A 27,192-nucleotide genomic window follows, 5' to 3' on the forward strand; every position below is an offset into this window, starting at 1 on the left:
GAGAGAAGATGGCGGCGCCGGTGGAAGTGATCGTGACCAGTGACTGTGGTTCTCAGCTGTGGAACATGACCGTGTTCGACCTCCACAGCGGCTCCAGTCTGCTCTCTTACCGCGGGGGGAACAGCTCCACACGGACACTCACGGCGCTGCGGGGACACTTCGTTCTTTCGGCGCAGCTCGCGAAGAACGTCATCAACGTGTGGGAGATTCAGAAGAAGGTACGACACGTTCACCCGGTACGAGCACGTTCACCCGGTACGAGCGCGTTCACCCGGTTCGAGCGCGTTCATGTGGTGTAAGACAGACCCTTTGTTTTTGTTAAACTTCATTAAAACCACGTGACACAAAAAAGTGGATTTTGGGTAATTTAAACCCATAAATACTACACAGTGTCCCTTTAAGAGAAGAAGCTTTGACCTTTGACCTGGAGTTGACTCAGATATTGTGGTTGAAATAATGTTTTATTTCTGTTCAAATTAAAATCATATTCCAGCTTAATAACATTTAAGGACAATAGTTTGTCTCATACTCATGACTTCACTATATTTTCAATGTGTTTATTGCACATCAGATATGTGTAAATGGAGCAGATTTATGGGATGTTTTGTTACTGCAGTAGTAGTAGTACGTGTATGTATATGTTTATAGATTAGATTCTAAATCAACAGTCAGGAGAACTGTAATTCAGGACTGTGACCTGTAGAGGGCAGCGTTTAGCCTCTTGATGAGTAAGATTCAAGATGCTTTATTTATCCCGAGGGAAATTATTGTGCAACAATTGGGAGGTAAAAGTGGAGATGTACAAGAGTTAAAAGATACATAAAATAAAATAAAATAAAAAAATAAAATAAAATAAAACAAAAATAAAAGTAAAATAAGACAAATGCAACAAAGTGCCAAACAGAAGGAACGTGTTTGTGTTTCAGGAGCAGCTGCAGCAGAAGATCGTGTGTCCAGGTGTGGTCACATGTCTGACCGCGTCACCTGACGGCGTTTTCCTCGCAGCTGGAGTCGCTGAGGCCATTTACCTGTGGGAGGTGAGTCACGGTCAGAGAGTGTGAGACCGTTTACCTGTGGGAGGTGAGTCACGGTCAGAGAGAGTGAGACTGTTTACCTGTGGGAGGTGAGTCACGGTCAGAGAGTGTGAGACCGTTTACCTGTGGGAGGTGAGTCATGGTCAGAGAGTGTGAGACCGTTTACCTGTGGGAGGTGAGTCATGGTCAGAGAGTGTGAGACCGTTTACCTGTGGGAGGTGAGTCATGGTCAGAGAGTGTGAGACCGTTTACCTGTGGGAGGTGAGTCACGGTCAGAGAGTGTGAGACCGTTTACCTGTGGGAGGTGAGTCATGGTCAGAGAGTGTGAGACCGTTTACCTGTGGGAGGTGAGTCATGGTCAGAGAGTGTGAGACCGTTTACCTGTGGGAGGTGAGTCATGGTCAGAGAGTGTGAGGCCGTTTACCTGTGGGAGGTGAGTCACGGTCAGAGAGTGTGAGACCGTTTACCTGTGGGAGGTGAGTCATGGGGTGAATTCCAATTCCTTGCTTAACCCTCAATCTCAAAAATGCGCACTCCCGCTAGTGCAGGTGCTGTCCCGATTCTCAGAAAAATTAAGTTGAGGGGAAGAGTTTAATCTCTTCTTCACAGTTGCCCCCTGGATCAGGGTCAGCGTCAGACGCAGCGACAAAAGTGTCATAAAACCATGTCTAACTTTAACAAATACAGACATGCTGTATACTCACAGAAAGGTCAGAAACTCAGCTAGAAGCTCATATAAACCATTCTCATGTTCACCAAACACAGTTAAAACACACATGGATCAAACAACACTGTCAAAAACTGTCACAGTGCACTCATTGTAAAGCCGCACCGGAGCGTCAGCGTGATTATGTAAACAAAAGAAATACGTGTCGACTGGACAGCGGAGAATCTACAGATTCTAACGGTACACTTTTTATCACTCTACGACCAAGATTCACAGATCCAGCCCCAAAATAAGAGCAAAACAACAACTGACTTTCAAGAAATACAAGCAGAAATGTCGTCTTACCTTTGCTTTTTATCAAAACAAGTTATTTCCACCAGAACAAAACCACTTCTAATGAAGAACTACACTTCCCAGCATGTTTTGGGAACAAATCCCGGTCTGATTGATCATTACAGAGCGACCTTAGATCGTTCTGATTAGAGAAGGGCGAATGTCCGCACAAATGCGTCATATGCATTTATGTCCTTTTGACTCTCTAATGAAGTGATTGACGTGCATTTGGAGACCGAGGTCTGATTCTATTGGTTTAGAGGTTTAAAATGAGCTGTCAATCACCCTAATTGACCAAGGTAAGACAGAGCTATGGCGCTGAGTAACTGAAGACGCTGCAGAGTCACAGAGTTGTTATTACGCACCGCACAGGGAGCATCCATTTACAGACAGTTATCAAAACAAGTTCTTTTTAGACCTGTAGTGACATATAAATAAAATTAAATTGTTTTTTAATAATTTGGTACCTAAGAAATCTCAAATGGCACAGATGGTGCCAAACTGTGCCAAAAGTGAGAACGCCCAGACCTCTCTTTACTAAAACCTCTGTCATTTCACTCTGCTTTACTTCAGCAGCATCAGACTTTGCACAGCTCATGTCCACATGTTGTTACATGACCTCCATGTGTTTTTAAGCTCCTACTGCATATTTTAAAGGTGATATTTGCTTTAAAATGCAATATTTTTTTAGGCAAGAGAAAAAAATCCTTCAGTTATGCTGTGTTCTATGTACATTTACTCTGACACAGTGACATCTACAGTGAAACTTACACCTCTGGTGGAATCTCACAAGTGTTATCTTTATTTTGATACCAAGATAATCCACATAGAGCTTGTAACTACAGAGATTTACTCTATTTAGTTTGGTTTCATGTCATTTTAGAGCAGGGACTCCACAAAGAGGGTCAGGGAAGAAGAGTTTAAGGTCTGTAACGCCCTCAATATTCAGATTTTCAGAGACCACCCTTGGGAGCCAGGGCTACCCAGAATGCATTGCGTGTTTTCACATAAGAAAGATGGCGCCGAAAGCAGCGAAACGAGTACGAAACAAATGAAGTATTTTCTTGTTAATAGAGATATAAAAATGATCTTAGTTTAGGCCCATATTATGGATTACTGACGTCATTGTTGCCTAACATTTATTTTTATTTTACCATTTTTTGTCAATAGTCGGCCGGTGTGGTTTACTTTTCAATAAGTCCTGGTGTGTGGTAACTGTCAGCTGAATATTTGTATGAGTATCATCTTATAACTAACTGACAACATTATAACTTAATAATAATAATCCTGTCAAAATGTGTTCTTCTTCTTCTTCTTCTTTTTTGGAGTTGACAGACTGGACGCAGCTTTGGCGTTATTCTGCCCCCTACAGTCTGAAGACGTATCTGCATTTAAGGGGTGTCCCATTTCTAAGTGACAAAATAACCCTCAACACTTGGTTTTGAGGCCAGTTAAGATTAAGGGTTAAGATAGGAATTGGAATTGGCCCTTGGTTATAGAGTGTGAGACCGTTTACCTGTGGGAGGTGAGTCATGGTCATTGTGTCCTGTGAGTAATATTGTGTGTGTGTGTGTGTGTGTGTGTGTGTGTGTGTGTGTGTGTGTGTGTGTGTGTGTGTGTGTGTGTGTGTGTGTGTGGTCCAGGTGTCCACAGGTAAGCTGCTGTCTGTCCTCACTCGTCACTATCAAGACGTCACCTGTCTGAAGTTCACGGACGACAGCAGCCATTTTGTTTCTGGAGGAAAAGACAACGTGGCTCTGGTGTGGAGTCTGTGCAGGTAAATGGCTCCTTTACACCTGGGTTACAACAAACGCTCATTCATACGTTCACATGTTCATACGTTCACATGTTCATACGCTCACACGTTCATACGTTCACACGTTCAGACATTCACATATTCATACGTTTACATGTTCATACGTTCACACGTTCATACGTTCACACGTTCACATGTTCATACGTTTACATGTTCACACGTTCATATGTTCACATGTTCATACGTTCACATGTTCATACGTTCACATGTTCATACGTTCACATGTTCATACGTTCACATGTTCACACGTTCATACGTTCACATGTTCACACGTTCACATGTTCATATGTTCACACGTTCACACGTTCATACGTTCACACGTTCATACGTTCACACCTTCATAAGTTCACACATTCATACATTCACACGTTCATACATTCACACATGCACACGTTCATACGTTCACACGTTCATACGTTCACATGTTCATACGTTCACATGTTCATACGTTCACATGTTCATACGTTTACATGTTCACATGTTCATGCGTTCACGTGTTCATGCGTTCACGTGTTCATACGTTCACATGTTCATACGTTCACATGTTCATACGTTTACATGTTCACATGTTCATACGTTCACATGTTCATACGTTCACATGTTCATACGTTCACATGTTCAAACGTTCACACGTTCACACGTTCATACGTTCACACGTTCATACGTTCACACGTTCACACGTTCATATGTTCACATGTTCATACGTTCACAATGACTGTATGAATGTTTCAGTGTCATCCAGCTGGATTCAAACCACACCCCCGAGCCACGTCATGTGCTCTCTCGTCACTCGCTGCCAATCACAGACCTGCACTGTGGCCTGATGGGAACTCAGGCTCGAGTGGCCACGGCGTCCTTAGACCAGACGGTCAAGGTAAGAATGTTAGCTCCGCCCACTTCATCTTAGAACACACATTATTATGTTTCTCTTTCTAATAAACTCTTATTCTATAATAAAGTAGTGATTCATGTTGTGTATTTTATATTTAAAGTATTAATAATTATATTCTATAATAAAGTAGTGATTCATGTTGTGTATTTTATATTTAAAGTATTAATAATTATATTCTATAATAAAGTAGTGATTCATGTTGTGTATTTTATATTTAAAGTATTAATAATTATATTCTATAATAAAGTAGTGATTCATGTTGTGTATTTTATATTTGAAGTATTAATAATAATATTCTATAATAAAGTAGTGATTCATGTTGTGTATTTTATATTTGAAGTATTAATAATAATATTCTATAATAAAGTAGTGATTCATGTTGTGTATTTTATATTTGAAGTATTAATAATAATATTCTATAATAAAGTAGTGATTCATGTCGTGTATTTTATATTTGAAGTATTAATTTGCCGTGTTACCGTCTCAACTAGAAATGGAACATTAGACACATTAGCATTAGCTCCTCCCACTAGCCTGAAGCTGCTTATTAATCGTAGCCATGGAAACTGTTGATGTGGGCGGGGCACCGACCCAAACTCGAAGCCCCTCCCTCTTCTTTCGGTTCTGCTGTGATGAAGAACATCAACACGTTCTGTAACGGTGACGTCATAAAGTCCTCAGTAATATGACATCATAATGACGTCATAGGTCAGCTGGCAGCCATAGTCGCACTTCCTGTTTCCTGTTTGAGCCAATCACAGACGAGATTTGTGGCGCTGAACATGTCTCTGTCTGTCCAGGTGTGGGAGATGTCCTCAGGTGAGCTTCTTCTGTCCGTCCTCTTCGATGTGGAGATCATGTCTGTGACCTTTGACCCCTCTGAGTACTTCCTGTTCTGTGGAGGAAGTGATGGAAATATTTTCCAGGTGTCTCTGAACAGCCAGGTGAGACACTTTGAGAGGTTCTCAGAGACATTAGGGGACATTAGGACATGTTCATTCTCTGAGACATTAGGGGACATTAGGACATGTTCATTCTCTGAGACATTAGGGGACATCAGGACATGTTCATTCTCTGAGACATTAGGGGACATTAGGACATGTTCATTCTCTGAGACATTAGGGGACATCAGGACATGTTCATTCTCTGAGACATTAGGGGACATCAGAGGACATTAGGACATGTTCATTCTCTGAGACATTAGGGGACATCAGAGGACATTAGGACATGCTCATTCTCTGAGACATTAGGGGACATTAGGACATGTTCATTCTATGAGACATTAGAGGACATTAGGACATGTTGATTCTCTGAGACATTAGGGGACATTAGGACATGTTCATTCTATGAGACATTAGAGGACATAAGGACATGTTCATTCTCTGAGACATCAGGGGACATTAGGACATGTTCATTCTCTGAGACATTAGGGGACATTAGGACATGTTCATTCTCTGAGACATTAGGGGACATCAGGACATGTTCATTCTCTGAGACATTAGGGGACATTAGGACATGTTCATTCTCTGAGACATTAGGGGACATTAGGACATGTTCATTCTATGAGACATTAGAGGACATAAGGACATGTTCATTCTCTGAGACATCAGGGGACATTAGGACATGTTCATTCTCTGAGACATCAGGGGACATTAGGACATGTTCATTCTCTGAGACATTAGGGGACATTAGGACATGTTCATTCTCTGAGACATTAGGGGACATCAGGGGACATGTTCATTCTCTGAGACATTAGGGGACATTAGGACATGTTAATTCTCTGAGACATTAGGGGACATCAGGGGACATTAGGACATGTTCATTCTCTGAGACATCAGGGGACATTAGGACATGTTCATTCTCTGAGACATTAGGGGACATTAGGACATGTTCATTCTCTGAGACATTAGGGGACATCAGAGGACATGTTCATTCTCTGAGACATTGGGAGACATCAGAGGACATCAGGAGACCATCTTAGTTGAGATTGATGAAGACAAAGACTTAGGACATGTTCATTCTCTGAGACATTAGGGGACATCAGAGGACATTAGGACATGCTCATTCTCTGAGACATTAGGGGACATCAGAGGACATTAGGACATGCTCATTCTCTGAGACATTAGGGGACATTAGGACATGTTCATTCTATGAGACATTAGAGGACATTAGGACATGTTCATTCTCTGGGACATTAGGACATGTTCATTCTCTGAGACATTAGGGGACATTAGGACATGTTCATTCTCTGAGACAGAGGACATCAGGACATGTTCATTCTCTGAGACATCAGGGGACATTAGGACATGTTCATTCTCTGAGACATTAGGGGATATTAGGACATGTTCATTCTCTGAGACATCAGGGGACATCAGGACATGTTCATTCTCTGAGACATCAGGGGACATTAGGACATGTTCATTCTCTGAGACATCAGGGGACATTAGGACATGTTCATTCTCTGAGACATTAGGGGACATTAGGACATGTTCATTCTCTGAGACATTAGGGGACATCAGAGGACATCAGGAGACCATCTTAGTTGAGATTGATGAAGACAAAGACTGTCTTTTAAACATTTTGTCTCTCTGCAGAATCTTGGTCGAGACAAATCCTTTCAGTCGGACAATGATGGAAACCAGGTGTTCAAAGGTCACAGGTGAGACCAGGTTTGAAGTCCAACAGGAGACCTTCAGGAGGCCTTCAGGAAGCCTTCAGGAGACCTTCAGAGGTCTTCAGGAGGCCTTCGGAGGTCTTCAGGAGGCCTTCAGAGGCCTTCAGGAGACCTTCAGGAGATCTTCAGGAGATCTTCAGGAGACCTTCAGGAGACCTTCAGAGGCCTTCAGAGGCCTTCAGGAGGCCTTCAGGAGACCTTCAGAGGCCTTCAGAGGTCTTCAGGAGGCCTTCAGAGGTCTTCAGGAGGCCTTCAGAGGTCTTCAGGAGGCCTTCTGGAGGCCTTCAGGAGACCTACAGAGGTCTTCTTCTGTGTCTGAAGCACAGAGGCTCAGGAGTCTCTTGATGGTCTTGTCTTGATTTGTCTTCAGGAACATGGTGACTTGTCTCTCAGTGTCCATGGACGGGACAGTCCTGGTCTCTGGGTCACATGATGAGACGGTTCGACTCTGGGACGTCCAGAGTAAACAAAGCATCCGCTGCCTGGCTCACAAAGGTCCACAAACATCTGGTGACAAAATAGTGACACTGCCACCTGCTGGAGAGAGAAGGGAGCAGCTGACGTGAGTGTTTCCATAGTAACCGGTGTGACTTCCTGTGTGCAGGTGCAGTAACTAACGCTGTGATCATGACGGCTCCAGCTAACATGTTCCTGCCCGACAGTCGTCCGTCTGTCCCTCTGCCTCGATTCAGTCGTCACCTTCACGACGGGGACACTGGACAGAGCGGGGACATGTGTGTGCGCCTCGCTCTCTACACACAGGTGAGTCCCTCAGGACACGCCCCCTCACCAAGACACGCCCCCTCATACTCGCACAACACACAGGCCCTTTCTCAATACTTAAGTATGTACTTGTATACTTGAAGTACGTACCCGCTGAGTACAGGAGTACACAAGTACACAAGTACATCTTTAATTGGAACAGCAGCTACTTCCTTGTTTTACTGTTTGAATGGTGGGTGGAGACAAGTGCTTCTGCCTCATGACTGCCACCTACTGTTGATAAATGAACTGTGTGTATATATATGTATATATACACGTATATATGTGTGTATATATAAACGTATATGTATGTGTGTGTATATATGTATATATAATATATATACATACACACATATATTGTATGTGTATATATATATATATATATATATACACATACAATATATATGTATGTAATATATATATATATATATATGTGTGTATATATATATACATATGTATACATAGACATACATACATAGACATATGTATGTATGTCTATGTATGTATATGTATACATATGTATTAGGGCTGGGCGATATATTGTATGTATATATATATATATATATATATCTGTATATATATATATAACCCACACTACTGTTTATCAGAGTAAAATAAAAGAGGGTAAATGTTTACAGAGTTTCTCGTCTGTTTCTTGTGTAACTGGTTGATATTGTTCAGATAAGTTAACAAAGTTAACAAAAAGTTAAAGTTAATCTGAAGCTGATGTTTAAAAATGTTTTTCTTAAAATGATCACTTTATTTTCTTGTCTCTCTTTATATATTTAAATGCTGTCCTTTACGAGGGTTTGTCATATTTTGTTCTTTTATAAGAGAAGAAAATCTGTAATTTGATTTTCAAAAACCATTTATAGTTAAACTAAAACATGTTGATATTGTACTTTTCTCATTTAAACATATTTATTTCATAAAAAGATTGGCCTATTTTATGGGCTATTTTTATTTTTATTTTTATTTAAATGTTCACCTTATGGAGCTGTGATTTTATAAAAAACACTCCTGTTGTTATAGTGTTTATGTTTTCATTTTATTATTATATGAGTAGTTTTATTGAATTTTTTTTATTGATATATGACTTTGACTGAACATTTCATTTCTCACTTTGCAGAAAAAAAAAAAAAATATATATATATATATCGTTTATTGTTATTCGACCAAAATATATAGAGATATGACTTTTGGTCCATATCACCAGCCCTAATACTTAATACGTATATATGTATATGTATATATGTATATATGTATACATATATACATATATATGTCTATGTATACATACATATATATGTATGTATGTGTATGTATGTATGTATATGTATATATGTATACATACATATATATGTATATGTATGTATGTATGTGTATGTATATATGTATATGTATATGTGTATATGTATATATGTCTATGTATATATATGTATATATGTATATATGTGTATGTATATATGTCTATGTATGTATATGTGTACATACGTATATATGTCTATGTATGTATTTGTATATGTATACATGTCTATATGTATATATGTATATGTGTGTATATGTATATGTATATATGTATATATGTATATGTATATATGTGTATATGTATATATGTGTATATGTATATATGTGTATATGTATATATGTATATATGTATGTGTATGTATATATATACATGTATATATGTATATGTATATGTATATATGTATACATACGTATGTATGTATATGTATATATGTGTATGTGTATATGTATGTATGTATGTATGTATGTATGTATGTATATATGTATATGTATATGTTTATATGTATACATGTATGTATATATGTATACATGTATATATGTATATGTATACATGTATATATGTACATGATGCCCAGACGCCTCACTCTTATGTTTTCCAGGAGGAGGCGGAGTCTTACCTGCAGAAAGCTGATAGGCTGAACTCTCTGATGAACGCTGTGACTGACAAGGTGAGGGGCGGGGCTTAAAGTCATTGTGAAAAGTATAAAAGTGAAATGTTCTGACACAGCACAGCGCCCCCTGTAGTTCACTGTCAATTGATAAATACTTCAAAATACGTTGATACATAAATGAAATATTATGTTATATACAACATTAATCTCTTATTTTGAAATTAAACTGAAAATGATTATTGATTTGTGTGTGTGTGTGCGCGTGTGTGTGTGTGTGTGTGTGTGTGTGTGTGTGTGTGTGTGTTGCAGTCGATCTTCGGTGACGGTGAAAACACTAAAGTTCGTATCGCAGAGTTAGAAGAAGAAGTTCAGACTCTGAAGAAAATCAACAAAGATCTGTTTGATTTTTCTACTCAACTGCTGACCAAGCCCACGTGAACACACACACACACACACACACACACACACGTGAACACACACACACACACACACACACACACACACACACACGTGAACACACACACAAACACACACACACATGAACCCACACACACACGTGAACACACACACAGTGACCTTTCTTATTTCAAAATAAAAGCCTTTTTTGTCAGACCTGTTTGTCTTGTTGCTCTTCATTGACGTCACTAACATCACTAACTGTTTAATATTAAATATTAACTGTTAACTAAACACATGTCAAATCAATGAATTCTAACTGGATTCTTCCATGATTTGAATTCATCAGATCACATCTTTATACAAATGAGGTTTAACTTCAGATTAACTTCAGATTAACTTCAGTTTAATTTAAGATTAACTTCATTTTTGTTCATTTGAACAAACAAATTTAAATTCTATTTTTTTTTTTTAAGAATGAGTTTGAAAAAGTCATTTGAATAATTTAAAATAAACCTAAGTGAAGCTCCGCCCCCTCACCTGGACCCTAATGAAAGATGTTCACTGACATTAATGTAATGTGCTGTTACCATGGCGACCTCAGGTTACCTCATGTTACCATGGTAACCCAGGTTACCTCATGTTTCCATGGCAACAGGTTACCCGGTAACGGTAAAGAAGAAGTTAAAGTGAGTAACACGTGTCACTCACTTTAACTTCTTCTTTACCTCCTTTTCATCACCTCCTCCTCTCTTTATCATCACCCTGTTTTCCATCTCCTCCCCTCTTCCTCCTCTTCCTCTCTCTTCCTCCTCCTCGCTCTTCCTCTTCCTCTCCTCCTCATCCTACTCTTCCTCTCTCCACCTCTTCCTCTCTCCTCCTCGCTCTTCCTCTCTTCTCTTTCCTCCTCCTACTCTCTCCTCCTCTTCCTCTCTCTCCTCTCCTCCTCTTCCTCTCCTCCTCGCTCTTCCTCTCTCCTCTTCTTCCTCCTCTTCCTCTCTCCTCTTCCTCTCCTCCTCGCTCTTCCTCTCCTCCTCCTCTTCCTCTCTCCTCCTCGCTCTTCCTCTCTTCTCTTCCTCTCCTCCTCCTCTTCCTCCTCCTCCTCTTCCTCTCTCCTCCTCCTCTTCCTCTCTCCTCTTCCTCCTCCTCCTCTCTCCTCCTCGCTCTTCCTCTCTTCTCTTCCTCTCCTCCTCCTCTTCCTCCTCCTACTCTCTCCTCCTCTTCCTCTCTCCTCCTCCTCTTCCTCTCTCCTCTTCCTCCTCCTCCTCTTCCTCTCTCCTCCTCGCTCTTCCTCTCTTCTCTTCCTCTCCTCCTCCTCTTCCTCCTCCTACTCTCTCCTCCTCTTCCTCTCTCTCCTCTTCCTCTTCCTCTCCTCCTCGCTCTTCCTCTCTCCTCTTCCTCTCTCTTCCTCCTCCTCCTCTCTCCTCCTCTTCCTCTCTCTCCTCTCCTCCTCCTCCTCTCTCCTCCTCCTCCAGCGGATCAGAGTCACAGTCAGGATGTCTCTGATCCGCTCCTGGTCCAGAACTCTCCTCCTGGTCCTGGTCCTGGTCCCGCGGTGCCTCCTCCTCGCGCAGCCCTGTCACCTGCCGACGCAGATCTGGCACACGGTGCGCGTGGGCGCTCTCGTGCCGGCGCAGCGTGCGGCTCGTTTTCAGGTCCAGGCGGCACTGAGCCGCGCCGCGGTGATGAGCTCGGATCTGGATCTGAATCCGCATCCGGACCGGGACCGGGACCGGGACCGGGACCAGGACCCCGAGCGAGCCAACCTTCTGCCCTATAACCTGAGTGTGGAGCTGGTCTCGTGGACGCCGGCCGCCGCGGACCCGGAGTCCGTGTTCCGGTGCGTGTGTGCGGGCGTGGCGGTGCAGGGAGTGTCCGCGGTGATCGCCTTCCCTCAGAACCGGGACGAGCTGCTCCAAGTGGACTTCCTGTCCGCGGTGATGAAGATCCCGTTCATCAGCATCATCGAACAGGGAGAGCCGCTGCGCGCGCAGGTACGAGTCTCACCTGTGACCTGAAAACACGTGACGTCAGAGCAGAGTGTGTGTTTTTCATTGAGATTGACCTTGACGTTGTTAGAGGTCGCGTGTGTGCGTGTGTGTGTGTGTGTGTGGGTTCGTCAGTGACGTTGCCATAGTTACACTTTCCTATTTTAAAAAGTGCATCATGTGCAGAAGAAATGCTGAGTCAGCGTCTAGACTGTTTAATGAGAGGGGCGGGGCATGCACTGCGTGGCCACGCCCATACTTCCACAGATTGGTCAATGTCGTTCATCGTGGTTTTTACACGTGAAACGTGTTTAAGACGTTTAATATGAAATGAATTACGATTAGTAATGAAAGAAAGATGGAGTTACACATGTACACATGTACATATACACTTATATACATGTACACATGTACATATACACTTATATACATGTACACATGTACATATACACTTATATACATATACACATGTACATATATACATATACACATGTACATATATACATATACACTTATATACATATACATATGTACATATATACTTTCTTCTTCTCTCATTTATTCTCCTACAAAGTCACTGACCTTGACCTTCAAGACTTTCTGTTGATTCTATAATTTTTGATTTTGGTTGTGATCCTGATCCTGATCCTGATCCTGATCCGTGTCCTGATCCATGTTGTGATCCTGATCCGGGTCCTGATCCTGATCCTGATCCGTGTCCTGATCCTGATCCGTGTCCTGATCCATGTTGTGATCCTGATCCTGCTCCGGGTCCTGATCCTGATCCGTGTCCTGATCCTGATCCATGTCCTGATGATCTGATCTGCTTTTCCTCTCTGTGTTTGTGTAGAATCAGTTCCACCTGCAGATGATGACAGGGATTCCTGACTCTGGTTTGTCTGATCTGGTCTTGGGAGTTCTGCAGCGGTCCGGTTGGAGGGAGGGGTCTGTGGTTCTGTGTCGGGGGTGGGAGGAAACGCAGCCTCTCCTGCAGCTCCTGGAGGGTCGGAGCAGTGCATTGTGGGACAGCCCGTCTTGGGTGACCTTGAAGACGCAGGCCCTTCTGAACCTGACGCAGTGGTCACATGACGACGCACAGATCCGTGGCTTCCTGTCGCAGCACTTCAGACAGAAGCTGCCGGCGTCAGTGTTGCTGTTTGGTTCTGATCCACAGTGTGCAGCTGCAGTACTGCGCAGTGCTCAGGACTTGGGCCTCACCTTACCCACGATGCACTGGGTGCTGGGCCAGCCGCTCAACCCCGAAACCCTTCAGACCATCGGGCTGCCTCTGGGTCTCCTGGCGTACGGACAGGTGAACCGCAAACCGCTGGACTTTTACATCAGAGACGCTCTTCAGCTCGTCACCACGTCCATCGCTGCGGCGTCTGTGCTGAGACCAGAACTTTCACTGATCCACAACTTTGTCAACTGCTACAACAAACACAGTAAACAAGAGGTGACATCATCAGGACAGTATTTGTCCAGGTAAGACTCCTCCCCCTGCAGCCTGAAACATGGTGACCTCTGACCTACAGCACATGTGTTTGTTCTCCTTTTCTTCTGTAGGTTTTTGTCCAACACGTCTTTCTCTGGTGTGACGGGTTTGGTCAGGGTTCTCCAGGACTCTCAGGTCTTGACCTCACAGCGATTTCACATTTGGAGCCTGCGACGAAACGCTGTGGGTCAACCGTCCTGGGTGACGGTGGGAACCTGGGAGGGAGGTCATCTGCAGCTGGAAGATCAGGGATTCTGGCAAAGACACCGACACCAGCACAGGTCAGAAGGTCTGGGCAGGAGGACCAGGGTCCGCTGGAGGGCAGGGATGCCTGTGATGGGGAGTCGTGTCCGTGTGGTGACTCTAGTGGAACATCCCTTTGTGTTCACCCGTGATGCAGATGTTGAAGGCACCTGTCCAGCTGGACAGTTCTGCCTGGATGCTGGAACCAACAGCTCAGAGACTCTGGAGAGGTTCTTCAGGGAAGTGGCAGAGGGAAATAGCAGCTTTCTCCCTGCACACTACAGCAAGTGTTGCTACGGTTACTGCATCGACTTGCTGGAGAAGCTGGCCGAGGACCTCGGCTTTGAGTTTGACCTTTACATTGTCGGAGATGGGAAGTATGGTGCGTGGAAGGGGGGTCGGTGGACTGGGCTGGTGGGGGATCTTCTGAATGGACTGGCAGATTTGGCCGTCACCTCCTTCAGCATCAACTCGGCTCGCAGTCAGGTGATGGACTTCACCTCGCCCTTCTTCTCCACCAGCCTGGGGATCCTGGTGCGCAGTAAAGACACAGCAGCTCCCATCGGCGCCTTCATGTGGCCGCTGCACTGGTCCATGTGGGTGGGGGTTTTCCTGGCGCTGCACATCACAGCTCTCTTCCTCACGCTGTATGAGTGGAAGAGTCCATTTGGAATGACGCCACACGGACGCAACAGAATGAAGGTGTTCTCATACTCGTCAGCTCTGAACCTGTGTTACGCCGTCCTGTTCGGACGCACGTTTTCCACCAAGACGCCAAAGTGCTGGACGGGTCGTTTCCTCATGAATCTGTGGGCCATCTTCTGCCTGCTAGTGCTGTCCAGCTACACGGCTAACCTCGCTGCTGTCATGGTCGGAGAGAAAACCTTTGAGGACGTCTCAGGGATCCACGATGCCAAGGTTTGATACTTGATACCTGACGCTTAGCGCCTTGTCTGATGTTTACTTGATATTTACCTGATGTTTACCTGATGTTTACCTGATGTTTACTTGATGTTTAGCTGATGTTTAAGATTAAGATTCCCTTATTAGTCCCGCAGTGGGAAAATTCCAATTTCTGCATTTTAACCCATCCGTGAGTTAGTGAACACACACAGCACACAGTGAGGTGAAGTACATGCTAACCCAGAGCAGTGAGCTGCCTGCATTCAGCGGCACTCGGGGAGCAGTGAGGGGGTCAGGTGCCTTGCTCAAGGGCACTTCAGCTGCGGACAGGTCGGGGCTCGAACCGGCTACTCTAACCTCTAGGCCACAGCTGCCCCGTAGCTGCTCCATAGTTGATGTTTAGCTGATGTTTACTTGATGTTTAGTTGATGTTTAGCTGATGTTTAACTGATATTTAGCTGATGTTTACCTGATGTTTACTTGATGTTTAGCTGATATTTAGCTGATGTTTACCTGATGTTTACCTGATGTTTACTTGATGTTTAGCTGATGTTTAGCTGATGTTTAGCTGATATTTAGCTGATATTTAGCTGATGTTTACCTGATGTTTACTTGATGTTTAGCTGATATTTAGCTGATGTTTACCTGATATTTACTTGATGTTTAGCTTATGTTTACCTGATGTTTACTTGATATTTAGCTGATGTTTAGCTGATGTTTACCTGATATTTAGCTGATGTTTAGCCGATGTTTACCTGATGTTTACCTGATGTTTACTTGATATTTAGCTGATGTTTAGCTGATGTTTACCTGATGTTTACCTGATATTTAGCTCATGTTTAGCTGATGTTTAGCTGATGTTTAGCTGATATTTAGCTGATGTTTACCTGATATTTACCTGATAGCTGATGTTTACCTGATGTTTACTTGATGTTTACTTGATGTTTACTTAATGTTTACTTTTCAGGAGCCTGATCTATGTTGTTGTTCCTAAAGAACCTAACACTGAACCGCCGTTAATTTCCACAGATTTTCTTGTCGTCAGTATTTCCACAGATGAAAACATCAGTAATAACCTGCTCTTGTCTCGTCATGTTTCAGCTGCACCACCCCTCTCAGGGTTTTCGCTTTGGTACGGTCCGAGAGAGCAGCGCTGAGGATTACATGAAAAACAGTTTCCCGGAGACTCTGGAGTACATGAGGCATTTCAATGAGCCGACGACGCCTGAAGGGGTCGCTGCACTCAAGTAAGACGACCGTGGACAAAGACGCCCGACTGCTCTCGTCACATTTCCAGTTGTGTTCATTGTTGTCGCTCTCACGCTCTGCTGTGTGTTGCTATAGTAACCACGTCTCTGTGTTGAAGGACAGATCCCCCTCGTCTTGATGCTTTCATCATGGACAAAGCTCTGCTGGACTACGAAGTTTCCATCGATGCCGACTGTAAACTGGCAACAGTTGGAAAACCATTTGCTATCGAAGGTAACGACGTGTTTATAAGTCGGTGGATCAGCGGAAGGGTTAGGGTTTGATCCCCGGCTGTGAGTGAACTGACAACTTGTCTAAGTAGGTGTGAAAGGGTAGTATATAGTACATATGAGTATAATACTGTGATCTTACAGCAAGGGGCGCCACTCTCTGACCATCAATAGCACTTTTGTGAAGAGTGTCAGTAACATGTGATAATAACATGATAATAACGTAATAATAATGTAATAAATTACAAACATGGAACAAGGATAACCAGTGTGTAAACACCTGCCAGGTTATGGCATCGGTCTCCCTCAGGATTGTCCTCTGACGTCCAACATCTCTGAGATCATCAGCAGATATAAATCAGACGGATTCATGGATCTGCTTCACGACAAGTGGTACAAAGTGGTTCCGTGTGGAAACCGAGTGTTCGCTGTTACTGAGGTCAGTTGTAACGTACACGTGTTACACACTCTTTGTGTTTCTATACACACTTTCTGAGTGTGTAGTTTCTGAGTGCCGTTGTGTTGTTGTGTGTGGTTTCTGAGGGCCGTTGTGTTGTTGTGTGTAGTTTCTGAGGGCCGTTGTGTTGTTGTGTGTAGTTTCTGAGTGCCGTTGTGTTGTTGTGTGTCAGACTCTTCAGATGGGGATCGGTCACTTCTCAGGACTCTTTGTGTTGTTGTGTGTTGGAGTGGGCGGAGCTTTGCTGGCTCTGGCAGGTGAACACGCCTTCTATCGACTCGTCCTGCCGCACATTCGTCGTCGTCAGAGACTCAAGTATTGGCTTCACACGTCACAGGTCAGTGTCTTTATTGTTGTTTTTCCTTTTCTTTGACCAAAACCCTGTAAATCCGTTGAATTTTCCTCTAGAAACTTTGTGAAAATGTTTGTGTTTGACAGAAAATCCATCGAGCTCTGAACGTGACGTATGAAGACGTGAAGAGACAACGATTGGACAAAGAAAAAAGGTCAATGTTTTTATTCATTGTCTTTGAATTTTACTGATGAACGTGTGAATTATTATTATTATTATGAATAATGAATGTGTGAACGTCACCAAAGACATCAATGTATACATACATCAGTGTATACATACATACATCAGTGTATACATACATACATCAGTGTATACATACATACATCAGTGTATACATACATACATCAGTGTATACATACATACATCTGTGTAAATCCTAAAGCAAATCATTTGTGTTTGTGTTCAGCTGTAAGTTACTAAAGCCTCAACCTCCCTGTGAGCCCCTGGCCCCTGGACCCCTGGCCCCTGGGCCCCCGGCTCCTGGGCCCCCGGCCCCTGGGCCCCCGGCCCCTGGAGTCTCAGCTAAGTGGACCAATGAGAGCAGAATGGACGTTGCTTCTGTCCTCTCAGATTCTCGAGACTTCAAACAAGTGAACTTTAACCTGGAGACCCTCAACACCCGCCGCCTACTTGCACGTATCGCTGCTTCTGATATCAAAGGAGGCGGGGCTAAAAGTCAGGTGGCAGAATCAGCCAATCGTAGAGCAGAGACAATGTGCAGGATTTGTGAGAACGGAGGTCCGGCAGCTTCTCTGAGCTGCCTGGTTCTGGCCCCGCCCTCCTCTGCTCGTTCTCTTGTACCTGTCATCGGTCTCCCTGCAGTGGCCCCGCCCTCTGATGCAGTGGCCCCGCCCTCCGCTGCAGTGGCCCCGCCCTCCGCCGCAGTGGCCCCGCCCCTCACAGGTGAGCTACAGGAGCTCGAAGACCAGATTGAACAGATGAGGGAGAAGTTGAGGACAGTGTTGGCGAGACGGGCTGAGATCCAGACCAGTCTGTCCAAGCCTGTCGCCACGGTAACAAACAACATTCCTGCAGTTACCGTGACGACACCAGTGACGACACCAGTGACGACACCAGTGACGACACCAGTGACGACACCAGTGACGACAGTGACGACAACAGTGACGACACCAGTGACGACACCAGTGACGACAGTGACGACAACAACAAATACAGCAGTACCTGCCGTTGCCATAGCGACGCTGTCGCCTGCCAAGAAGTGTGTGATGACGACGACGGAGCCTCGTCTCAAACTTCTGTCCAAAGTCCGACCCGTTCACAGACGACTGTCCGTTCAGAGGACGTGAGCGGCTCATAAAAAAACCTGTATATACATATATATATATATATATATATATTTATATATATATTTGAAAAGATTTGACAGCAATAATAATAATAATAATCATAATAATAATTATCATGGTAAAAATGCTTCCTAATGTTTTTCCTGTTGAACTGAAAAAAATAATCCTAATACATTTATGAAAACATTCAATAAACATTTAAAGTTACACAATGTAGGATTTGCTCTCAGGTGCCACCTGCAGGTGGTAAACGGTAGTTTTAATGACCATGTTCTAAACTTTTATACCAATATTTTTGAATATATTCTAAACTAACCCTTTGTCTTCACAGTAGCATGTTGTTCTCAGTGACCTTTGACCCTGTGATGGTTAAAATAATCTTTATTTATGTGGATTTTCTGATAGATTTTGATATTAGATTCTATATAAATATTATATTTCTATGTCTCACATAAATATATGAATCATGTTCAGAGTGAAATGTTTTAAAAATAATTCATGTTAACATATTTAATCCCAATCCACATTAACATGGTTCATCTGAATGATCCTGGATTAGTTTGATCAAAGTCAATCTTTTAAAAAACGTTTAACTGTTCCTCAATGTTGACGTAAAATATGTAAGAAATAAACTCTATTTTTCTCCAGATTCTAGTTTCATTCTTATTTGTGTTAATCCAGAGGAGATTAAGGATTATGTGTCTTTGTTTAACCTCTTCATTCTCAGTCACTACAGACTTTGATTTATTAGACTTCTTTTCTTTGCAAGACCTGGATTTGAGGGTTCCATGAGTCCACATGAGTCCACATGAGTCCACATGAGTCCACATGAGTCCACATGAGTCCACATGAGGCTCAGTTCAGCAGCAGTCTGTGTCCACATTGTCCAACAGACACGTGTGTGTGTGTGTGTGTGTCTGTGTGTGTGTGTTATTATTGTTGTATTGTGAGCGTGTGAATGAGTGAATGTTCAACAATTAACTTCTCTCTGAATGTGATGGAGTTTAAACATGTTGTTTTAAATGTTGTTGTTGTTTATTGTGTAAAATGACTCAGATAAACGTGTTCTATTGATTCAGCTCTGACTGCAGTGGTTAAGGTAACCTGGACTTTACCAGATGCACTTGAACGCACCATGAAGTCCCTTTTGGCGACAAAGCTTTTCATGTTCATTTTTAGGCCAAACAAAGTTTATTTTCAGTTTTATAGAAACACAAGTATTAAGTGTACAATCAGCAGTAGTACTGCTCTTTTACACTTATAGTGTAAAAATAACTGATGGGTATTTTTTTACAGGGTTTTACAGGGTTCAGAAATCAACTGAATATAAAAGTTTAAAAGTCTGTAAAAGTCTATAAAAGTCAGTAAAAGTCTAAAAAAGTCAGTAAAAGTCTATAAAAGTCTATAAAAGTCAGTAAAAGTCTATAAAAGTCTATAAAAGTCAGTCAAAGTCAGTAAAAGTCTATAAAAGTCAGTAAAAGTCTATAAAAGTCAGTAAAAGTCAGTAAAAGTCTGTAAAAGTTTGTAAAAGTCAGTAAAAGTCAGTAAAAGTCCACTTTGTGCATCACTGATGAAAACTATCTGCTGTATTTCCTAAATGTTAAAGTTTATTCCAATGTAAACTCTTGTATTTGCTCAGATCTTCTCAGCTTCTTCTCCCTCACGACTCTAAAGACGTTCACTTCTCTACAAAGATGATTTTACAGATCGTCTGATTTTCTTCTTCTTTAAAAACATCACACTTTAAATCTGAGGATAAAAACATGTGATTGTGATAAAAAAGTCCTGCAGTTAAAAGAGCTCTCTACACAAAGATAATGACATCAATTCATCCAGGGTTAGCTCCTCCTCCTCCTCCTGCTCCTCCTCCTCCTTGTCCTCCTCGTCCTCCTCCTCCTTGTCCTTCTCCTGCTCCTCCTCCTCTGCTCCTCTGCTCCTCCTCCTGCTCCTCCTCCTCTGCTCCTCCTTGTCCTCCTCCTCCTCTGCTCCTCCTCTTCCTTGTCCTCCTCCTACTCCTCCTCTGCTCCTCCTCATTGTCCTCCTCCTCATCCTCCTCCTTGTCCTCCTCTGCTCCTCCTCTTCTACTCTGCTCCTCTGAAACTCCTTCAGACTGTGACCCACACAGTGAGGACCATCATGACGGTGAAGGCTGTGCAGAGACGTGAATGAACTCCTCTGCTCCTCCTCTGCTCCTATCCTCCTCTCCTCCTCTGCTCCTCTTGCTCTTCCTCTGCTCCTCCTCTCCTCCTCCTCTGCTCCTATCCTCCTCTCCTCCTCTGCTCCTCCTCCTCTGCTCCTCTTGCTCTTCCTCTCCTCCTCCTCTGCTCCTCCTCCTCCTCCTATGCTCCTCCTCCTCCTCTCCTCCTCCTCTCCTCCTCTGCTCCTCCTCTCCTCCTCTGCTCCTCCTCCTCTGGTCCTCCTCCTCCTCTCCTCCTCTGCTCCTCCTCCTCCTCTGCTCCTCCTCCTCTCCTCCTCTGCTCCTCTGCTCCTCCTCCTCTGTTCCTCCTCTCCTCCTCTGCTCCTCCTCTGCTCCTCCTCCTCTGCTCCTCCTCTGCTCCTCCTCCTCTGCTCCTCCTCTCCTCCTCCTCCTCTCCTCCTCTGCTCCTCCTCCTCTGCTCCTCTTGCTCTTCCTCTGCTCCTCCTCTCCTCCTCCTCTGCTCCTATCCTCCTCTCCTCCTCTGCTCCTCCTCCTCTGCTCCTCTTGCTCTTCCTCTGCTCCTCCTCTCCTCCTCCTCTGCTCCTCCTCCTCCTCTGCTACTCCTCCTCCTCTCCTCTGCTCCTCCTCCTATGCTCCTCCTCCTCCTCTCCTCCTCCTCTCCTCCTCTTCTCCTCCTCTGCTCCTCCTCCTCTGGTCCTCCTCCTCCTCTCCTCCTCTGCTCCTCCTCCTCCTCTGCTCCTCCTCCTCTGTTCCTCCTCTCCTCCTCTGCTCCTCCTCCTCTGCTCCTCCTCTGCTCCTCCTCCTCTCCTCCTCTGCTCCTCCTCTCCTCCTCTGCTCCTCCTCCTCTGCTCCTCTGCTCCTCCTCTGCTCCTCCGCTCCTCTCCTCCTCCTCTGCTCCTCCTCCTCTCCTCCTCCTCTCCTCCTCTGCTCCTCCTCTCCTCCTCTGCTGCTCCTCCTCCTCTCCTCCTCCTCTGCTCCTCCTCCTCTGCTCCTCCTCCTCTCCTCCTCTGCTCCTCCTCTCCTCCTCTGCTCCTCCTCCTCTGCTCCTCCTCTGCTCCTCCTCCTCTGCTCCTCTCCTCCTCCTCTGCTCCTCCTCCTCTCCTCCTCCTCTCCTCCTCTGCTCCTCCTCCTCTGCTCCTCCTCTCCTCCTCTGCTGCTCCTCCTCCTCTCCTCCTCCTCTCCTCCTCTGCTCCTCCTCCTCTGCTCCTCCTCCTCTGCTCCTCCTCTCCTCCTCTGCTCCTCCTCCTCTCCTCCTCCTCTCCTCCTCTGCTCCTCCTCTGCTCCTCCTCCTCTCCTCCTCCTCTCCTCCTCTGCTCCTCCTCTCCTCCTCTGCTCCTCCTCTGCTCCTCCTCCTCTGCTCCTCTGCTCCTCCTCTGCTCCTCCTCCTCTCCTCCTCCTCTCCTCCTCTGCTCCTCCTCCTCTCCTCCTCCTATGCTCCTCTGCTCCTCCTCTCCTCCTCTGCTCCTCCTCCTCTCCTCCTCTCCTCCTCTGCTCCTCCTCCTCTCCTCCTCCTCTCCTCCTCCTATGCTCCTATGCTCCTCTGCTCCTCTGCTCCTCCTCTGTGCAGAGACAGTGTTTCATCATGACTAAATGTGAGAAACAGCTCATTAATATTCCATCTTCATTTACATTTAAAGAACAACTTATTCTTTGACTCGTCCTTATTTTATTTCCACGACGACAGAGTTTGTGTTTTTAAATGTCCTTTAGGTTCAATCCTTTCAAAATAAAAGCTCTGAAGTCAAGCTTATATAACTGTGGGTTCAATCCTTTCAAAATAAAAGCTCTGAAGTCAAGCTAATATAATGATTAAAGATGAGGTTTGTTAAATATCTGTTGAATAAATAACAGGTTAAATCATGATGATGATAATGAAGCTGTCTTTACATTTGTAAAGTGTGTAAATAATAAAGTGGTGGAGGCTCAAATAAAAACACCTCATTCTAATTTGACAATAGATTCATTAAGTTTAAAGACAAAGTGTAAATGACATCAATGACATGTTTGTATATCTAATGTGTAAAAAAGGGTTAAACTCACCTGGATCAATCCCAGCTGCATGTTTTCTAACAAGAAAAGACACAAAGTCAACATTTTCATGACTGAATATTTGTTGTCAAATTACAGACTTGTCCACCAGAGGGCAGTCTGAAGAATTTGGAAGCAATTAATCATGCTTGTCCCTACATGTAATGTGACTTTTGTCCACCAGAGGGCAGTCTGAAGAATGTGTCTGCCATTAAAAAAATCAAACGCAGCATCGGTGCAGTCAGTGAACGCAGAATGCATAAATCATGTTTGACCTTACATGTAATGACACATTTGTCCACCGGAGGGCAGTCTAAATAATTTACAATCCATAAATCAGATTTGACCTTACATGTAATAACATCATTGTCCACTGGAGGGCAGTCAAAATAATTTGGCATCCATAAATCAAATTTGACCTTACTTGTAATGACACGTTTGTCCACTAGAGGGCAGTTTGAATAATTTCTCATCCATAAATCAAATTGAACCTTTCATGTAATGACACGTTTGTCCACTAGAGGGCAAGTCTGAAAAATCAAGCAGCGATAAACCTGATTTGACCTTACATGTAGTAAGACTTTTGTCGACCGGAGGGCAATCTGAATAATTTACCATCCATAAATCAAATTTGACCTTACATGTAGTAACACTTTTGTCCACCGGAGGGTGAGTCTGAAGAACCCAGCAGCCATAAATCAGATTTGACCTTACTTGTAATGTCAAACTTGTCCACTAGAGGGCAGTTGAAATAGTTAAGTATCCATACATCAAATTTGAGCTTGCATGTAATGACATGTTTGTCCACTAGAGGGCAATTTGAAGAACCCAGCAGCCATAAATCAGATTTGACCTTACATGTAATAACAACGTTGTCCACCAGAGGGCAGTCTGAATAATTCAGCAGCCATAAATCAAATGTGACCCTCCTTGTAAAAACACATTTGTTCACCAGGAAGCTGTTCCATGTACCATGTGAACCAATCCATTACCCATAATGCTTTGTGAAAACTTAAAAGTGAAGAAAACAGTGTCTTTTGTCTAAAATAAATCACATTTTGACTGTGAAACATTTGACAAAAGATGGTAAAACAGTGTCAAAAAGTTTGTGATACATATTTCTGTAATAATTCAAGTTTTATCATTTAATTCTTTACCAGCACCATAAGTGATAAGACTTTAGTGGACGTTAAATACTCTGTAATTCTCCAGTGAATGTAGATCAATACAGCACAGTTTAAATACTGTAGCAGCACTGGATGAAAACTCACCATGACATGTCATGGTTTGCCCACAGGAGGGCAGTGTTCAATATTAATTATGTATATCATATATTAATTATTTTCCATGCAGTTCAATACTTGTCCACTAGTGGGCAATTTAAATACTTTAAGATCACAAGTTGTGTTTTACCTTAAATATAACCTCAAATTTAGCCACTAGAGGGCAGTGTAAATAATTTAATATCCATAAATTAAATTTGAGCTTACATTGGATGATGTGTTTTGTCCACTAGAGGGCAATTTGAAGAAACCACCTGCAATAAATCAGATTTGACCTTACATGTAACAACACCTTTGTCCACCAGAGGGCAGTCTAAAGAATTTAGCATCCATAAATCAAATGTGACCCTCTTTGTAAAAACACATTGGTTCACCAGGAAGCTGTTCCACCATGTGAACCAATCCATTACCCATAATGCTTTGTGAAAACCTAAAAGTGAAGAAAACAGTGTCTTTTGTCTAAAATAAATCACATTTTGACTGTGAAACATTTGACAAAAGATGGTAAAACAGTGTCAAAAAGTTTATGATACATATTTCTGTAATAATTCAAGTTTTATCATTTAATTCTTTACCAGCACCATAAGTGATAAGACTTTAGTGGACGTTAAATACTCTGTCATTCTCCAGTAAATTTGATTCAACACAGCACAGTTTAAATACTGTAGCAGCACTGGATGAAACTTACCATGATGTCATGGTTTGCCCACAGGAGGGCAGTGTTCAATATTAATTATATATATTATATTATATTATATTTTTCTTGCAGTTTAATACTTGCCCACTAGTGGGCAATTTAAATACCTTCAGATTACAGGTTTTATTTAACCTTAAATGTGATGTCAAATTTAACCACTGGAGGGCAGTTGAAATAATTTAGTATCTATGAATTAAATTTGAGCTTGCATGTAATGACATGTTTGTCCACTAGAGGGTAGTCTGACCAATCCAGCAGCCATAAATCAGATTTGACCTTACTTGTAATGTCAAACTTGTCCACTAGAGGGCTGTTGAAATAATTAAGTAACCATACATCAAATTTGAGCTTGCATGTAAGGACATGTTTGTCCACTAGAGGGCAGTTTAAAGAATCCAGCAGCCATAAATCAGATTTGACCTTACTTGTAATGTCAAACATGTCCACTAGAGGGTAGTTGAAATAATTTAGCAGCCATAAATCCGATTTGACCTTACATGTAATAACAACGTTGTCCACCGGAGGGCAGTCTGAATGATTTCTCATCCAAAAATCTTATTTGACCTCACATGCAATAACACCTTTGTCCACTAGAGGGCAGTATGAATGATTCAGTGACCACAAATCAAATTTGAACTTACTTGTAATGACACGTTTTTCCACCAGAGGGCAGTCTGAAGAATCAAGCATCCATAAATCAAATGTGACCCTCTTTGTAAAAACACATTTGTTCACCAGGAAGCTGTTCCACCATGTGAACCAATCCATTACCCATAATGCTTTGTGAAAACTTAAAAGTGAAGAAAACAGTGTCTTTTGTCTAAAATAAATCACATTTTGACTGTGAAACATTTGACAAAAGATGGTAAAATAGTGTCAAAAAGTTTGTGATACATAATTCTGTAATAATTCAAGTTTTATCATTTAATTCTTTACCAGCACCATAAGTGATAAGACTTTAGTGGACTTTAAATACTCTGTTATTCTCCAGTGAATGTAGATCAATGCAGCACAGTTTAAATGCTGTAGCAGCACTGGATGAAATGCACCATGATATGTCATGGTTAGCCCACAGGAGGGCAGTGTTCAATATTAATTATGTATATCATATATTAATTATTTTCCATGCAGTTCAACACTTGTCCACTAGTGGGCAATTTAAATACTTTTAGATCACAAGTTGTGTTTTACCTTAAATTTAGCCACTAGAGGGCAGTGTAAATAATTTAATATCCATAAATTAAATTTAAGCTTACGTTGAATGACGTGTTTGTCCACTAGAGGGCAATTTGAAGAAACCACCTGCCATAAATCAGATTTGACCTTACATGTAACAACACCTTTGTCCACCAGAGGGCAGTCTAAAGAATTTAGCATCCATAAATCAAATGTGACCCTCTTTGTAAAAACACATTTGTTCACCAGGAAGCTGTTCCACCATGTGAACCAATCCATTACCCATAATGCTTTGTGAAAACTTAAAAGTGAAGAAAACAGTGTCTTTTGTCTAAAATAAATCACATTTTGACTGTGAAACATTTGACAAAAGATGGTAAAACAGTGTCAAAAAGTTTGTGATACATATTTCTGTAATAATTCAAGTTTTATCATTTAATTCTTTACCAGCACCATAAGTGATAAGACTTTAGTGGATGTTAAATACTCTGTCATTCTCCAGTGAATATAGTTCAACACAGCACAGTTTAAATACTGTAGCAGCACTGGATGAAACCTACCATGATGTCACGGTTTGCCCACAGGAGGGCAGTGTTCAATATTAATTATATATATACATATATTATATATATTTCATGCAGTTCAATACTCACCCACTAGTGGGCAATTTAAATACCTTTTGTTTACAAGTTATATTTTGCCTTAAGTGTGATGTCATGTTTAACCACTGGAGGGCAGTTTGAAGAACCCAGCAGCCATAAATCAGATTTGACCTTACTTGTAATGTCAAACTTGTCCACCAGAGGGCAGTTGAAATAATTTAGCAGCTATAAATCAGATTTGACATAACATATAATGACAAGTTTATCCACCAGAGGGCAGTCGGAAGAATCCAGCAGCCAAAAGTCAAATTTGACCTTTCATGTAATGACACCTTTGTCCACTAGAGGGCAGTCTGAAGAATTTAGCAGCCATAAATCAGATTTGACCTTACATGTAATAACACGTTTGTCCACCAGAGGGCAGTCTGACCAATCCAGCAGCCATAAATCAGATTTGACCTTACATGTAATAACACGTTTGTCCGCCAGAGGGCAGTCTGACCAATCCAGCAGCCATAAATCAGATTTG

The 27,192-nt window shown here is 42.7% G+C and overlaps 2 protein-coding genes across 3 annotated transcripts; both read left to right on the forward strand.

Annotated features, from left to right (window-relative positions):
* The first annotated feature begins 7 nt into the window (after nucleotides 1-7).
* wdr18 (WD repeat domain 18) lies at nucleotides 8-10,689 on the forward strand. 2 transcript variants are annotated; one of them, XM_083888750.1, is made up of 10 exons: nucleotides 8-218; nucleotides 927-1,037; nucleotides 3,678-3,811; nucleotides 4,583-4,724; nucleotides 5,543-5,686; nucleotides 7,337-7,401; nucleotides 7,787-7,926; nucleotides 8,021-8,178; nucleotides 10,086-10,154; nucleotides 10,407-10,689. In XM_083888750.1, exons 1-10 carry the CDS (start codon nucleotides 9-11, stop codon nucleotides 10,533-10,535), a joined length of 1,302 nt encoding a protein of 433 aa, XP_083744876.1. In that variant the 5' UTR covers nucleotide 8; the 3' UTR covers nucleotides 10,536-10,689. The 2 variants fall into 2 exon arrangements, with proteins under 2 accessions (XP_083744876.1, XP_083744877.1); XM_083888751.1 differs by having other exon boundaries at nucleotides 7,787-7,911.
* Nucleotides 10,690-11,989: 1,300 nt separating this feature from the next.
* grin3bb (glutamate receptor, ionotropic, N-methyl-D-aspartate 3Bb) lies at nucleotides 11,990-18,719 on the forward strand (the record flags this gene model as incomplete). Its single annotated transcript, XM_083888368.1, has 9 exons — nucleotides 11,990-12,487; nucleotides 13,332-13,966; nucleotides 14,048-15,137; nucleotides 16,224-16,369; nucleotides 16,489-16,604; nucleotides 16,888-17,039; nucleotides 17,230-17,394; nucleotides 17,496-17,563; nucleotides 17,819-18,719. 9 exons carry the CDS (start codon nucleotides 11,990-11,992, stop codon nucleotides 18,717-18,719), a joined length of 3,771 nt encoding a protein of 1,256 aa, XP_083744494.1.
* Nucleotides 18,720-27,192: the final 8,473 nt, after the last annotated feature.

Source organism: Microchirus variegatus (assembly GCF_963457635.1).
Source record: "Microchirus variegatus genome assembly, chromosome: 4".
Lineage (NCBI taxonomy): Eukaryota > Metazoa > Chordata > Actinopteri > Pleuronectiformes > Soleidae > Microchirus > Microchirus variegatus.

What these genes read in the sequence shown, in the direction of transcription:
- wdr18 (XM_083888750.1), top strand. Translation starts at nt 9, where the DNA reads ATGGCGGCGCCGGTGGAAGTGATCGTGACCAGTGACTGTGGTTCTCAG. An exon ending in AGGTGTCTCTGAACAGCCAG is followed by an intron (nt 5,687 to 7,336) that starts GTGAGACACTTT and finishes GTCTCTCTGCAG; the next exon opens with AATCTTGGTCGAGACAAATC. An exon ending in GCCTCGCTCTCTACACACAG is followed by an intron (nt 8,179 to 10,085) that starts GTGAGTCCCTCA and finishes TATGTTTTCCAG; the next exon opens with GAGGAGGCGGAGTCTTACCT.